General features: G+C 56.6%; 6 protein-coding genes across 6 annotated transcripts; 4 read left to right on the top strand and 2 right to left on the bottom strand.

Annotated features, from left to right (window-relative positions):
- Window positions 1-413: 413 nt before the first annotated feature.
- On the top strand, window positions 414-2,692 carry MONBRDRAFT_7612 (uncharacterized protein; the record flags this gene model as incomplete). Its single annotated transcript, XM_001745266.1, has 4 exons — window positions 414-426; window positions 490-1,586; window positions 1,803-2,079; window positions 2,541-2,692. The coding sequence occupies 4 exons, from the start codon at window positions 414-416 to the stop codon at window positions 2,690-2,692; spliced, it is 1,539 nt and encodes a 512-aa protein (XP_001745318.1).
- Window positions 2,693-4,483: 1,791 nt separating this feature from the next.
- On the top strand, window positions 4,484-5,530 carry MONBRDRAFT_16949 (uncharacterized protein; the record flags this gene model as incomplete). The annotated part of the gene is made up of 3 exons (XM_001745265.1): window positions 4,484-4,897; window positions 5,021-5,157; window positions 5,287-5,530. Coding segments are annotated over 3 exons (795 nt in total), but the record flags the coding sequence as incomplete, so codon positions are not given.
- Window positions 5,531-5,889: 359 nt separating this feature from the next.
- Window positions 5,890-8,539, bottom strand: MONBRDRAFT_32121 (uncharacterized protein). The gene is made up of 10 exons (XM_001745108.1): window positions 8,517-8,539; window positions 8,191-8,307; window positions 7,922-8,084; window positions 7,673-7,793; window positions 7,378-7,534; window positions 7,265-7,303; window positions 7,062-7,179; window positions 6,636-6,927; window positions 6,431-6,500; window positions 5,890-6,320 (listed from the first exon to the last, which is right to left on the bottom strand). Exons 2-10 carry the CDS (start codon window positions 8,278-8,280, stop codon window positions 5,982-5,984), a joined length of 1,389 nt encoding a protein of 462 aa, XP_001745160.1. The 5' UTR covers window positions 8,281-8,307; window positions 8,517-8,539; the 3' UTR covers window positions 5,890-5,981.
- Window positions 8,540-9,213: 674 nt separating this feature from the next.
- Window positions 9,214-10,198, top strand: MONBRDRAFT_16810 (uncharacterized protein; the record flags this gene model as incomplete). The annotated part of the gene is made up of 4 exons (XM_001745264.1): window positions 9,214-9,328; window positions 9,399-9,479; window positions 9,579-9,688; window positions 9,773-10,198. The coding sequence occupies 4 exons, from the start codon at window positions 9,214-9,216 to the stop codon at window positions 10,196-10,198; spliced, it is 732 nt and encodes a 243-aa protein (XP_001745316.1).
- A 1,091-nt stretch (window positions 10,199-11,289) lies between these two features.
- Window positions 11,290-12,488, bottom strand: MONBRDRAFT_24802 (uncharacterized protein; the record flags this gene model as incomplete). Its single annotated transcript, XM_001745107.1, has 4 exons — window positions 11,290-11,460; window positions 11,576-11,667; window positions 11,694-11,955; window positions 12,327-12,488. The coding sequence occupies 4 exons, from the start codon at window positions 12,486-12,488 to the stop codon at window positions 11,290-11,292; spliced, it is 687 nt and encodes a 228-aa protein (XP_001745159.1).
- Window positions 12,489-12,792: 304 nt separating this feature from the next.
- MONBRDRAFT_32120 (uncharacterized protein) lies at window positions 12,793-14,911 on the top strand (the record flags this gene model as incomplete). The annotated part of the gene is made up of 10 exons (XM_001745263.1): window positions 12,793-12,832; window positions 12,963-13,058; window positions 13,218-13,351; window positions 13,500-13,640; window positions 13,752-13,840; window positions 13,890-14,078; window positions 14,184-14,321; window positions 14,452-14,501; window positions 14,610-14,651; window positions 14,761-14,911. Exons 2-10 carry the CDS (start codon window positions 12,976-12,978, stop codon window positions 14,909-14,911), a joined length of 1,017 nt encoding a protein of 338 aa, XP_001745315.1. The 5' UTR covers window positions 12,793-12,832; window positions 12,963-12,975.
- Between the last annotated feature and the right edge of the window lie 89 nt (window positions 14,912-15,000).

Raw genomic sequence — 15,000 nt, 5'->3', positions numbered from 1 at the left:
CCTCATTCCCGGCGCAGCGCACCGGCGGCAACCCCCGGACGCAACAGCACTCGGGTTTTAATGTCCCACACAAGCGAAACATGGCAGGGCCCCGAGGCCAGCCACGACCCGCTTGCAGGCGGGCAGCACTACTCCTTGCTCTTGGGCTTGCCCTCCTAGCCTCCCTGGCTTCTGCTGAAAACGTGTGCAAAGCGGTTCGTGGCGCCAGCCAGACTTTGCACCGCTCGATGCGTCGTGTCGAGTGACCCCAGCCTTTCAAGCCATCCTGCTCACCCGTGTGCCGCTCTGCAACGCAAATAGCTCAATGGCGAGTTTGACTGCGTCCCTGACGATTGCCCGAAAAATTGTGACAGCGACATGTATTTCTGCCAGCTCCAGGGTGACAACTCAACCTACGGTGGGGGTCGTGCACCATGGCCCGTACACGTGCGTCAAGATTTTGACCCCTCAGTAGCTGGCTCGCTCGCCCTCATGATCGCTGGCCTTTAGAATGCGACCACGTTGACCTGGGCGATGGCAATGTGGGGCGCGATGTTGGCGCCGTGTTGATCCTGTTCATCTTTTTGGCGCTGGCGAGCGCAGGAGGCATCGGTGGCGGCGGTATCATCGTACCCATGCTCCTGGTTGTGGGCGACTTTCCGACATACTATGCCATCCCCCTCTCTGTGACCGCCATTGTGGGCGGCTCCATTGTTCGCTTCATCATGCAGGTTCAGCGCAAACACCCCAATCCCAAGGTGGCTCATCGACAGCTCATCAACTACCCGATGGTGCTCCTCCTCCTTCCCATGGCCCTGGCTGGAACCGTCATTGGTGTCCTTCTCAACTCTGTTGCCCCCAACTGGCTCATCCTGGCCACCATCTTTCTTGTCCTCACCTACACCTCCTTCAAGACCCTCAAAAAAGGCAAGGAGCTTCGAGCCAAGGAAAAGGAGGCGCATGCGCAAATGGCCGCCACCGAACTGCACACCATGGAACTCATTGTTGACGACAATGGCGACAACAAAAACAAGGTGCCGCACGTTGCCGACGACTCGGGCGACAGTGGCATCGACCCCGAGGCCGGCTTTGGCCTGGACCAGGTCATTCGCAAGGAGAAGCTGCGCGACATTCATGCCGAGGAAGCACGCTTTCCCTGGTTCTACATTGTCGTCACCTTTGCAGAGCTCGTCGGACTCATCGTGCTCAACTTGATCAAGGGCGGCAAAGACTCCTCGCTGGCCGGTGTCGACTGTGGCTCGGGTGAATACTGGGGTGTCATCGCCTCTACCTTTGTCTACCTCCTGCTCTGCTCCGCCTTTGCCATTGTCGTGGTGAAACGAGATTATGCCCGCAAAGTCGACGCCGGTTACAAGTTTGTCGAGGGCGACATTGACTTTTCCGGATCCCGCCTTTACAAATACCCCCTCTTCGGTACAGCTGCATCCCTGCCTTTTGCCCGCGGTGGTCTCTCTCCTTGTCGTGTGATTGGCCGGGGAAAAAAGAACAAGGCATGGCCGCTCACGCCGTCGTTACTGACGTGGAAACGCCCATATGCACCAATGCAGCCATTGCCGCGGGTTTTGTTGCCGGCTTCCTGGGCATTGGTGGGGGCATGGTTCTAGGCCCCCTTATGCTGCAACTGGGCATGCTTCCCATGGTGAGTCCCATCTGTTGGTGAAGCCACCACCCGTGCTGCGACCCCGCCCGCCTGCTTGCCCGCCTGCTTCCCTTGCCTGCCTCCCTGCGCCCATGCTCGCTTGCTCGTGCCGCCACTGCCTCATTGCCCTCATATCCACGGCTGGGGCTTCCGGGTACATTAGGTGAGCTCAGCCACCACCTCGTACATGACGCTCTTCACGTCGATCAGCTCGTTTACGCAGTTTCTGGTCCTGAACCGCGTGCCTGTCGATTACGGCATCCTCCTCTTCTTCCTGGCCGCCGTGGCCTCTGTGCTGGGCCAGCTGGCGTTGAACAGCTACGTGCGAAAGACGGGCAAGAACTCAATCATCGCCTACATCCTCGGCGTCATCATCTCCCTGGCCACGGTCCTTCTTATCGTAACCGGAGCCATCAGCATTGCCGAGGACGCCGAGCAAGGTAAAAGCTTCGGCTTTCGCTCCCTTTGTTGACAAGCCCTGCTTGCCCGTGCATCCCCGACGTGTGCATTACTCGCTCCCTCCCCTTTGGTTGTGCGAGGCAGCCCCCGCCTGTGGCGGGTATGAGTGTTGGGGCTGCAACGTCAGTTGTTAGCGTATCGCTTGCCGTCTTTGGGTGCAACCAGTTCGTCCCAATTGATCGATAAGTCAGGAAGAAAACCCACTGCGCGGGAGATGTGCGTGCTCGCAGATGGGAAACGAACATGGGAGTGTGCGTCATGGCGAACAGCCCAAATCATCACAGCCCCCTTCCACGCAATGTCACGCCAGTCAACCATCACACCCCCGAGTAGAGTTGAATTGAATCGTCCCCAAACCTATTCGTGCATGCTTGCTTCTTTAGGGCCTAGATGCTGGCTGCGGTGATTGGCAACATGAAACCAGCATTGACCTGGTTCCAAGGAGTTGGCGTCGTCTGCACGGGCAACCGGTGGCTCTTGGGCACCAGAATCGCCTACTACCAACGACCTGGTAGCGCCCTCAGAACCGGGGTGGCGTCTTTGATCATTACGTGCGTCTGCTCTGAACGACTGGGAGACGCCTTCAACCCTTGACCCTGCGCCAAGTCTGCCTTCACCCATTGTGCTTCCGCTCGGGCCCCCAACATTCATACTGACCCCCTCGGCAAAACCAGAGGCACCAAACCTCATTACACCTTTTGACTGACAGCTGCGTTTGGTTTTTGGCCCCACCCGACTCTACGTCCGCTCAAGACCTTGGTACCTATTTTGCTTGACCAACCCCTTCTGCACGCCATCGTGCTGCAGGCCAACCCTCTCACCCGACTGCTGCAGCCGCCGCCAGACCGCCCAGCCCCTCGACACGAATCCTCTCCGCTCTGTCTCTGTGTGTGTCACTGTCACTGTCACTGTCACTCTCTCTCTCTCTCTCTCTCTCTCTGTCTCTCTCTCTCTGTCTCTCTCTCTCTCTGTCTCTCCGCTCTGTCTCTCTGTTGTGTTGCTTTTCCAAACTGACCAAACCAATTCATTTCTGTCTCTCTCTCTCTCTCTCAAACTCTCTCTCTCTCTCTCTCTCTCTCAAACTCTTGTTTGTTATGGAGAATTCTGTATGAAAGTCAATGTTCCAACTTTTACACTTGCTGCAGTATTCCTTAATGTCCTTCACCTTCTCCAATCAAAGTTATTGCATCTCAAAAGTGACTTGATGCTGCTCAGCGCCAACGCCACCCATAGGAAGTTGAGCGCGTGCGTGTGCACATCCGACGGAGCCTTGATGCACACGGCCACGACGCGTCAGTTTTGCTCCCGGCCTCCTGGGTGTGCTGCGCAGCTTGGGGAGCTGTCGTCCGCCGTGTTTCATCGCTGGTTTACATTGCGTGTGGGCTTCCTTTTCGAGGGCACTGCTCTGGCTGGGCCAGTGCATGCGAAGCGTGTTCCTTTGATTTATTTTTCTTTTCTTTTTGCTGCCCCGCCCCCCTTTTTGGTGTCCCGGGCTTGCGGAAACGACGCCGCGTCTGCCACTTGAGCTCGCGCTGAGTGTCACCAAGACGGGCCAAGATGGCGCCTCTGACAACTCCCAACAACACCATGGCCCCCGACTCTCCGGGCCGCCGTCGATCGTCCGGTGGACGCAGCACTGTGCAACGCACCACTCGCCGCACTCAAAGCCGCACGAGTTCCCGCGCGGCCTCCAACGTCGGCGTCCCCGTTCGCTCCATCCCCCTGCCGCACCCCTCCAACGTCGCCTGCAGTGCCTTGGGCGTGGGCCAGGAAGCCCGGGCCTTCTTCTTTGCCCACAATGATGGCTCTTGCACCAGCTGGCGGGCCGTACGTTCCTCTTGCTTCGTCGTATCTATCCACCTGCCATGCCCCCCACGCGCCTGCTCTCGTCCCAATCTTGCTTCCAAGCCTAAACATTTCGGTCCCGCACTCATGCAAGCGCCTGGGTCACCTGACACAGCCCACGCTTGAATCCGGTCCCATGGGTCTTGAAACAGCCTGCGCCGATCGGCACGAGTCCCGCTGCACCGCCGTCGCCTGGAGGTGCGCGTCGGTCCCGCGTGCCGCTTGTTCATGCACGTGCTCGCATGAATCGGGCGTGGCCTAACCCTTTCTCTGGGCTCGCATTAGTCCCAGCAGCGATCTTGTGGCCACTGGCGGCGCTGATCATCTCGTCAAAATCTCGGTGTGTTACAAAGCTCCCTCTTGCTTCATCGCCCAGACCACACGCTCCTCAGCTGGTGCCGCAGCCACCTGGCCCTTGTTTACACATGCCAAGACAACTGCCTTGTTTTGGTTTCCTTCCCTCTCCTCCTTCGCCGCTCATTTTACCATGCTTTGTTGGCACCCGAACTCTAGACGAGCGCGCTGCTGCCCGCCTCGACCATCGTTTTGGAGGGGCATAATAGAACCATCAATGCCCTGGCCTTCAATCGCGACGGAACGCTCCTGGCCTCGGCCGGAGGCGATGGTGTCGTTTTCGTGTGGGACACCACTTCGGGCACGCGTCGCCATACCCTCACGGGCCATGGTACTTCAGTCACAGCTTGCCAATTCCATCCCACCGCCCACACGCTTGTCTCGGCAGGCTCCGACGGCGTCATCCGTGTGTGGGATGTTTCGACGGGAGCCCTCACTTTTACCCTAGAGGGCCATGACCAGCGCGTGACGGCCCTCGATATTGAAGCTCAAGGCGTGTTTTTGGCTTCTTCCTCGGCCGATTGCACCACCCGCATCTGGGACCTGCTCACGGGCGAGGCCGTGGCCATGGTTCAGGAACACGCCAGTGATGTTCACAAGGTATGAGTGGGCCAGCCACCAACCCAACAACACCACCTGCCCATTAGACATGCCCATCCATTCCAGTAGCGACACCGACACCCATAGCTGATCTGCCATGCACTCTGTACACGACGACAATAGGTTCGCTTCAACTCTGCCGGTAACTTGCTGGTGTCATGCTCGGATGACAAGAGCGTTTGCGTGGTCGACTACCGAGCAGCCCGGATCCATGCACGCCTTCGGGGCCATGAAGGCCCAGTTCGTGACATTGCCCTCAGGTACCCATCTCTCCCTTCAACGCTTCACCGCTCAACCCTGATTTGTTTGGCTTGAGTCAAGCTGGCCAACTCGCTGTATTTTCTGCAGCACGCTCACATGTCTCCAACTCGCTCGGCACTCGCTGTTAGCCCGGATGGGTCTGTGATCGCCAGCGTTGGCGATGACGCCGCTCTCATTCTATGGGACATGCACAGTGGCCAGCAACTGGCCAAACTTGAAGGCCACCAAGACCGCATCTCATGTGTCTGCTTTTCCTCGGATGGCAGCATGCTCATGAGCTGCGATGACGCGGGTGTGGCCTTGGCCTGGGACTTGATTCCTGCCTTTGAATCAAGTGGCTCGGGGAGCAGTGGCAAATGCATTATTTCTTAGACCAGCTTAGGCACTTAGGTCACACGGCGCGGGAGTTTGGTGTGCGCTGGACCTCTCGCATCTTTACAACCGCAGCCTTTTGTTTTAGCTATTATCTCTTTCTCCCTCCCTCTCTCTCCCTTCGCTCCTTTGTTTCTCTTTGATATATATATACATATACTCACGGACACGTCTCTTCTTTGCTAATACCAATGCGAATGTGCCTGTCTACCGTGCTTGAAAGGTTGACGCCTTTGAGCTCACATGTACACACTTGCTTGCCTCTTATCATACCTTGTGTCTTACTTGGCCTTCCATGATTTTTTGTTTTTGGGTTCCATTCATGTCAATGGTTGGGCTCCCGTCGCTCATACTACTCGCATATATCAGGTTTCAATTTACACTCTAACCCTTGGCAACGAGCACGGCCACGCCTTTCCATCCGCTCTTCCTTGGCTGATCACAAGCCGCATTAAGAGCCACCAACCGGGACCCGAAGAAGCAGCAAAATATCCATGACATTGGTCCCGGTCAGACCAGGACAGAGGTGTCGGCAGACGGGCCTGCCTGTGGGGGCTGGTGCAAGCATCGCAGCTCGTTCAAAAAACGAAAAGGAGTCACTGGTGTCCAGTGCTGCTTGCGCTGCCAAGCCGGCGGCTTGGGCCAAGGCGACGGTCGCCGCGTGAACCGCGGCCCCGGCCGCGGGCGTTGGGCCATCCTGCCCATCTGTGCCAAAGGCTGCAAAATACCAGTTGGCCACCACTTCCTGTGGCATTTGCGCCATAGCCAGCGCCGCCCGCAACGCACATTCCTGTTGGACATGGGCGGACGCTGAGAAAGAAGCAAAGAAAGAAGCAAACGCTATCCAAGCGAACGAGGAGTCAGAATGGCACGTGGGGATCCACGAGTTGTAGCGCCCACCTGGTTACGGCCGCCGCGGCCCTGGCCCAGCACAACAGTCGTTGTTTCTCCGCCAACGACATATAAATGCCTGTATATGCACAAACAAAGAATCGGCCGCAGACGTGCACGTACACGTGTGCCAGTGAGATGTGCGTGCCAGGTTGGTCTGGCACATTGAGAACATTTCACTTTGCAGTCGGGGTGCAGTGTCGTCTAGACGTACGGGCGTTTGAGCGGAGCGGGTAGGGCCGTCACGTGGTGTAGCATGTCTTTGACGACCTCCGGCGCAGGGCCTTCCACGTCCTGATCAACGCTACTGCTGTCCCACCCCAGCGCTTGCGCGGCAGCCAAGGCAGCATCACGCGCCAGGCAGTTGTTGCCTACCAAAAGGTTGATGGGTTGGGCCTGTGCCCGTGGCGCCACGGCCATTGTTTCTTTTAGGCTTTCGCGGACGCTGGGCGCCAGCTGTGGCCACAGACCCGTTTGCTCGAGAAAAGTGCGGGCAGCTTGCGCATCTGGTGAGACGCGCGACGATCAAGCCGGGCAGGCGGCGCATCAGTGCGAGTCCAGGTCCAGGAGGCAACGCGGTTGTTAAAAAGCTTTGTTGGGTGGGAGCCGCTTGGCAATCGGGCGGAGACATGCAACGAACCGGCGATAGAAGGACAAGTGGGGCCAGAGGCAATTAGGTGGATGGGATCTCCCACCACATCGCTCATAATCAGAGCCGGGACACGTTCCTGCGCAAAATACTGCAACAGTTGGCCACCCTGGCAAGAGATGATGAATGGGTTGAGTGAATTGGACGCACAAGCGTTGCCTTTAGCCACGCCTCAAGGATGAGTGAAGCCGTACCTTGACCGTACTCAGGAGTTGCCGGATATTGTTCAACACCTAATGGGGCGGCTCGCGGGGCCATGAGCCAGGGTCGGGTGTCAAGCAGCATTGAGAGCCAGTGATGAGAGTACCTTGATGTCACCACCAGCGCGCTGGATGAGCTGTGAGGTTTGCTGAAAATCAGTCAAGGGTACGCGAGGCGCGCACAGCAGCGCAGACCCGCCTCCACTAATGAGCACCACGGCATGCTCGGTGGGAGGGATGACCTTGATGTACTCCACGAGCGCTCTACCACACCCATACGCATGCATTCAAGAAGAAAGGAGCACCAGTGAGAGCCGCCGCCCTGCAACCAGGGCCATGGATCCACTGTTGGGTCTTCGCGACCAGCGCAAAATACGTGCATGCAGCGGCACAGGCATCAACCTGGTGGCAGTCACCGCATCGTCGTCGGGCTGGTTGTTGACGGCACCCTGCGCGATGGTGAGCCGACCTGCTAGCGTTGGTAAGGTCTGAAGGTCTAACTGGCGTGGCACAATCAAAAAGCCTGGCTCCAATTCGAGTTCAAGGACAGGCGGGGAGCAATAGAACGATAGCAGCAGCAACATGAGCACCCTGCCTGGCAGGCGAGTGGAAAATGAATCAAAGTTTTGGCGCGGGGACCGACGAACTGACCCCCGACCACTTGGGTCGCCAAAGGGGTCTCAAGAAGGGCTGCTGCCATGTGAGCCACCGCTTTGCCAAAACCCACAAGGTGCACGCGGCCGGTGCGTGGGATCGAGTAAGCCGGCCCGTGGCCATGGGCACATAGCAAAAAGTTTTCGCCAGCATCGTCCAGCTGCGCAACACGAGGCCAAGACGCGTCATTTTTTGAGGTCCATTGGAGCCCACAGATCTTGAATAAAAAAACAAAAGATAAAAAAGCGCGCAAGCAGGGGGCTTACCCGGACGGCCCGGCTCATGACACTCGCGGGACGCACGGCATCCAGTGTTTGCTGCATGACCAGGCTCAGGGCGTCGAGGTGTTCAGCCATTGTGATGTGCTTTAAACAAGCAAGACGCTGTATGCAACAGACAAAGCCAGTCAGCCAGTCAGCCAGTCACCTCTGGCAACCGAAGCCCCCCCCCACCACCTCAGCCCGCCATGCAATCCCCACAAAAGAGTGCCAGCGATAACCGCCGTCCCCCCCGCCACCAGCACACACACTGGGGACGACGTCGTCGGAGCGCCACAAGAGAGAGAGAGGAGCCCCCTACGGTTACAACATACACAACATACCAGAGGCGCAGACGTATTTAAAGAATATAAAAATGAAGTTTATGTAGATGTGAATACGCGCACAGAACAAGTTAATGTTATAAATTACCAGGTATATGCATATGGTATTTAATGTCGTATATAATCGATTAAATGATGTTTTGTTAATCTTTTCATAATTAGTTTATGTGTTAATAAATTGAGAAATTGAAGCAGAGATTCGCTTAGTCTGCTCGGAGACTGGGGAGTGGAGAGGCTGATCCATCAGCACCATAAAGTCATCTCTTCTCCTACAATAACTTTTGATACATTTATTAGCAAATGAAGGTTAGAATCAACCGTTTCTACAACATCTCATCCGGCTGGCTACACTAACCAAGCGACTCCTTCTAGTCTAAATTCGAGATGTCGCTCAATACGAACTCGTCGCGCGATCGTCGTGCGATCTTTGCAGCACTTGGGGCGTATTTGGATCCCTGACAGCACACAGGTGAGACACTCTGGCGCAGGGGTCTCTCGGTTTTTCTCTCGGGCCTTGTGGGGTGGTAAGAAAACGCTGGTGCTGGCAGGGCAGTGGCCTTTGCACGCTTTACTCGCACGGTGTCGTTTGTGATGATATGGGACGCTTTCTTGGCTTTGGTGTTGGTGTTGGTGCGATGCCACTGACGCGCTTGGTCGACTGCTTGCCAGTGTAGACATCACCGTGAGCATGCTGCGTCTTGTTCTTCTGGCTGCCTGTGTGGCCGCTGCCGCTGCTGTTGGTGGCGTGGATGTGTCGCAAATCACCCTCCCATCCGCCTGGTCCTGCCTCAAGGAGAATGGCTGTACGTTGCCCTTGAGATCGGGCCGTGATGACCATCAACGCATCAACTCCTCATGCTGCTTCCTCGTTAGACACCTTTGGCGTGATTCGCTGCTACGAATCCGTAGGCCAACCTGACTCTGCCTGCCCACACACCATCTACAACGCCTGGGGTGCGTCCCGCTTGCTGGAATGCTTTTTTGCTTGAAAGAGCGCTGCATCGGCGCACCGAGTGTTTGATTCCGATCCCTCCTCCCGCTGCCACTGTACAGACTCGGGCATGTCACACGTCGACGTGTACATGTTTCCCGACCCTTCGGCCGGCAATCCCCAGGGCCAGGTGTCCACCATGATCAACTACCTTGCCCAGTACAGCATCAAGGTCCGCAAGCAATAGGCCAGTCCGTCCCCAACCTTGGCCGATGCGCTGCACTCACCTGGGTCTGTTGTACCCGCTTGCCAATAGTCGGGTGGCTCCCCCCCTGGTGCCTTTGGCATGATCTGGTTCGATATTGAAGGCACCCAGTACTGGTCCAGCAACCAGCAATCCAACCGCGACTTTTTCAGCGGCCTCGTCAGCGAGGCCAAGGCCCTTGGCCTTAGCATTGGCGTCTACACCTCCGAGTCTCAGTGGTCCCCGATCATGGGTGACTGGAATGGCGGTGCTGCCTTCCCGCTTTGGTACGCCCACTACGACGGCAACCCCTCCTTCAGCGACTTCTCCCCCTTTGGTGGCTGGTCCCGACCTGCCATCAAGCAATACGGCGGCACGCGCAGCATCTGCGGCGCCAGCGTTGATGTCAACTGGTATCCGGATGGCTCCTCCGTCTTTGCCAACCGCACCTACGCCCACCCCCACCACAATGCTCGCAACCAATCGCTGGTGCACTAAATACCGGGCAGTGCCGAGGCGAACAAGCCCCAATTCCTTCACGAATTGATGATGCTCGTTGCCAGACCTATGAGAGACAGATGCCGTCCTTTTCTCGTCCTGACGTTTGCTCGTCTTTGGTAGAGTCAATTTGGGGGTGTAGGGCAAAGCCTAAGGGGGCACACAGTGAGGTTCTTCGTCTTTTCTTATCTACAATGCACAGGGTGCCCCCCCATCATCTCTGCCTGGAATCAGATATGCATGAGGGCTCAAGGTACAGGAGCTGGGATGGTCCCAGAGGTTCCTGCCGCATCACGCCGTGTCACATTGGGGGAGGCCGTTGCGGACGATGCGCGGGCCGTTGCAAGCTGGACCAAAATTCGCTCGATAGATGAGAGGTCCACCGCGATTTTACGCAGGCGCGTGTCTGCAGCTTGCGTAGCTGCCTCCACCTCACGCACTACGCACGCCAGACCCGACCAGACCAAACCAGACCGGCGTGAGTGGCCACGGAGCGAGCTGCCTTTCAGAAAGAGACATCATGAGAAGCATTCCAGGTGGGCACTTGACACCATACCGTCGCGCAGAACATGTGCACATTTTTGTCGCCGCACACTCAGTTGCGCTGCACCCCGATGCGTGGCTAAAAGAGGCAGCGCCACCCGCACCGGTGCTGTCAGTGGGCCCCTGCTCAGACAGTGGCGTATCCAAATCGGGACGTGGATACCTTACCGGTGCTCTCCGCATTCAGAAGTTGCATGCGTTGACGCAGCTCGTGTTGAGTCTGGCCCACAGTTCGGCAGCACACGTCGAGATGATTCTGCCAATGCATTGAAGCCCGGCCTTGGTGAGCCACAGATGTGCGTGTCCCCAAATCAAGCGTTTGGTAAGAGGCAGCGCACGAGGCCAGTGGCCTGGGAAGTATAATTTTGCGCGATCCCTTGCAAGTCTGCTCGCAAGACCTCACCCGCATGCGCACGGCAATCTCCGTTAGGGGTCGATGATTGATAAGGTCGACCTGATCACTGGCCTGCGCAAAGTTGCTAACTTGCTGCGGGGTTAAAATAGGGTGGAATCGCGGCAAGCCATCCAGGGCTGAGGGGTTGCTCTCCCTACACATTATCATGATACAGCCCACAAGATGACGGCAACGTGATGATCAGTTGTGGGTGGGAGCGCGCGAATATGGGTCGGGGCGCGCTGGAGAACAGGCCCGGCGCGCACCCCTGTTCATCTGTCGTGTGTGCGGAGACGGTGATGAACTTGGCCGCCTCTTGGGCCCGCTACAAGAGGCATCAGAGCAAACACCCATAAGAACAGAACCAAGGCCAGCTCAAGAAAATCACCAGTATCGGTGACTTGACGGCTCCGGAACGCATCGCGCCTCGAGAACCGCACCTCGGCATGTTGGGAGCTGTTTTGACCCTGCAACCGGCAATGCAACCACGCAATCAGGACGATGCCGCATTCGAGCCACTTGTGTGATACGCCTCCAAAACACACACATAAATCGTACCATGATATTCCAGTCTAAGACTTGAAACAGTAGCCACCTTGGCCTCGCGCGCCGACTTCAGCCCAGCCGTCTTCCCCGCCGGCGCATCGTCCCCCGAGAAGAGAGAGAGAGAAGAGAGAGAAGAGAGAGAGAGAGAGAGAGAGAGAGAGAGAGAGAGAGAGAGAGAGAGAGAGAGAGAGAGAGAGAGAGAGAGAGAGAGAGAGAGGAGAGAGAGAGAGAGAAAAAAGAAGTCATGTACACGAACGCAGTGACAATTAGTCTCCTAGTTCCCGAGTCTCCCCCAGACCCCACACCCGATGTACGCTCCACAAGGGCGCACAGCTGGCAACGGCCCACACCCATCACATTCCATAACCGCTTACCGCTTTTGGTCAGCAGCCCACCGCGTCAGTTTTTCCTAAAGGAAAGGTAAAAGCCAAAAAAAAAGAAAAAAAACACATCAAGTGTAATCAAACGGCAGGCTGATCTCTGGCTCTCGCGCTCGGCTCGCGCCTCTCCCGCTTCTCCCTCTCTCCCTCTCTCCCTCTCTCCCTCTCTCCCTCTCTCCCTCTCTCCCGCTCCTCTCTCTATTGGATTGTTGGTTGTGGATGGAGGCAAGCATGCTGGGTACCTCGAGTTCCGGGAAGGGCAGACTGTGAGCCAAACAAGAGCATGTAGCAGGGAGCTGTTTCTGCAGTCTTGGCTCTTGGAGGCATCAACTGGTTTTTGGGGTGTGATGGTAACGGGGACCTTGCCATCATGACCAGTAGTACACCTGACTACTGGACGGGGCTTGGTAGTGTGCATGTTGTGCATGTTGTGCGATACCGATGTTGTTCAATGGCACACAGCCTCTCTGTCGCCTGTCGCCCGTTTTCGGTGATTGATAAAGGACATGCCAACTGGCGCGCGTCTTCTTTTCCTCCCCGTGGCTTGATCCTGTCCTCTGATCTGGTTGATGAGACAGCACGCAACTTGGCGCACAGACACCTGCATGCACAGTATAAATGCAACATCAAAGCGTTTTTAGTTCTTTTTTGGTTTTTTCTTGTGTGAGCTGGCACCTTGAAATGCGGTTTCGGTCCCCACTCGCAACTCACTATTTTATCCCCGATCATTAGGAGATATCCCACGTTGCTTTGACGTCTCCTTCCTTTGAGGTGTGCAGGCTTGCTGATCTGCCTTGGTTGCCTTGTTTGGCGCGTTACCTCTTGTTGACATGTGACGAGGCATGCCAGACGTTGGCACACCACCTCATCGCTTCTATAACTGGACTATGTTTGGCCACAGATCACAGTCAGCCATGTCGTGGCCAGAAGATCCCATTGGTGAAGATGAACTCGTTGGCCAGCTCTCCCTCGAAGCCTTCGAGTACCTCTCATCCAAGTGCGTTGCGACTGGACTTGCCACTTGACAGCAACCGGGGCGGAGCGTCATGTTTTCTGCGTTCAAAGCGTGATTTATCGGGACTTGAACCTTGGCCGGTCCGAGACATGACGCTAACACCTTTGTTCTGTGTCGTCTCCCCGTGTTCCTGGGCGTCAGGAAACTGACCGAGGAGGCTGAAAACCCTGAACAGCGAGTCATTGACCCCAGCCGCGCGGCCGAGCTCGCGCGTCAGGTGTGCGAAAAGGTCATGGGCGAGAGCGTGGAGAGCATGAAGGGCGGCACCATGGGCGGTAAGTTCAAGTATACCCGCCGCACTTTGATCGTCACACAGGCCCTACCATACGCCGAGTGCCTCGGCACGTTCCTGCTTTGGTTGGTGAAGGTCGCCTTACGCCAAGTCTGCCCCATCTCGGGCTCGGGGCTGTACTCATATCTTAGGTGTCCAGCTGTTTGATACTCGCAAAGTCACCAACGTTGTCAAGGCTGCGGCCGAAGAGGCCTGGAGCTCCAATGACAACCAAGTTTCGGCGGCTGACGCTCCGGGTCGTCGCTACAACATTGACATCTTTACCTCGCGCGGTCAGTCCAACCTACCACTTCTCCGCCGTAGCGAAAGGGCTACCCCCCTTCCGCCCCTTGACCAGCCATGACCAGCCATGACTCATTTTGTGGTGCGACTCTCGCAATTAGGTCGACGACACACGATGGAGGACCGTCACTTGGCCATTGAAGACCTTAACGCGCTGCTTGGCATCAAGGCAAGTTGGCCTGCAGTCAACGTGGCCATTTTTGTCACCGGCTGACGATCGTTCTTGGTGGATTTTGTAGGACATGCCTCCCCAGAGCTGGTTTGCCGTGATGGACGGACATGGTGGTGTGGAAGCAGCCAAGTTTGCACAGGCCCAGTTGCACAAGGTGATTGCCGAGCAACCGACCTTCAAGGATGACCCCGTCAAGGCCCTCCATGACGGCTTTCTGGCCTGTGACAAGATGTTTCTCAAAAAGTCGGAGCGCGACGTACGTTGAACATACCCACTCAGCCCTGCCAGCACCGTATTTCCATGCCCCTGTTCCCATAGCCCTCGCCACTGATGCATGTGGCTTTGCATCTTCGTGTGCCAGGCTTTGACCTGCGGCGCCACTGCGGTGACGGTCTTGGTCCGCGGTCGCAAGCTCTATGTTGCCTGGCTCGGTGATTCCCAGGTAGCCATGTGCCGTAACGGCGAGATGGTTACCCTCATGAACCCACACAAGCCCGAGGTTTGTTTCAAGCACTCTTTGTCCAGCTTGGCCCTTGATGCCTCCTTGCCTGACACCAGACACCTGACACCTGACACCTGACATGCACTGTCTCCCTGCCCTCCTGCCCTCTGCCCGCCTTGAATTGTAGCGTGAGGATGAGAAACAGCGGATTGCGGACAATGAGGGTGTCGTCGTCTGGTCCGTATTGCCATGTCTACCCGGCCTGCGGCCTACAATCTGTTCCGGTCGTAGACATCCTCTCTCATCGAGGCTCATTCTCCTCAACTTCTGGTGATGGGGTTGTAGGTATGGCGCGTGGCGCGTCAACGGCGTCCTCTCTGTATCGAGGTGCGTCAACGGGCCCACCGCTGCTCGTGCCCATCATGGTATACCCGCTTTGGTTGTTGATCAAATGCACGACTCATCTGCAAAAACAACTGTCTTGTCTTGCGCTTAGGGCCATTGGCGACCGCAAGCTAAAGCAGTGGGTCATTGGAAAGCCAGACATTGCCGAGTTTGACATCACCGATGATTGCGAGTACCTCATCGCCGGCTGTGATGGTTTGTGGGATGTCATGAACACTGAGACGGTGCGTCTTTGCCTTTGATTTGGGTTCTGTTTTGTTTCTTGTGTTGCTTTGTTTTTCTGTTTTTTGCTGCGCCTCACCGCCAAGTGCAAGTACGCAGCCGGGCCCAC

The sequence above is a fragment of the Monosiga brevicollis genome, genomic scaffold (genome assembly GCF_000002865.3).
Source record: "Monosiga brevicollis MX1 MONBRscaffold_8 genomic scaffold, whole genome shotgun sequence".
Taxonomy (NCBI): domain Eukaryota; class Choanoflagellata; order Craspedida; family Salpingoecidae; genus Monosiga; species Monosiga brevicollis.
The sequence above is the reverse complement of the archived record's forward strand: the minus strand, read 5'-3'. Positions and strand labels throughout refer to the sequence as shown.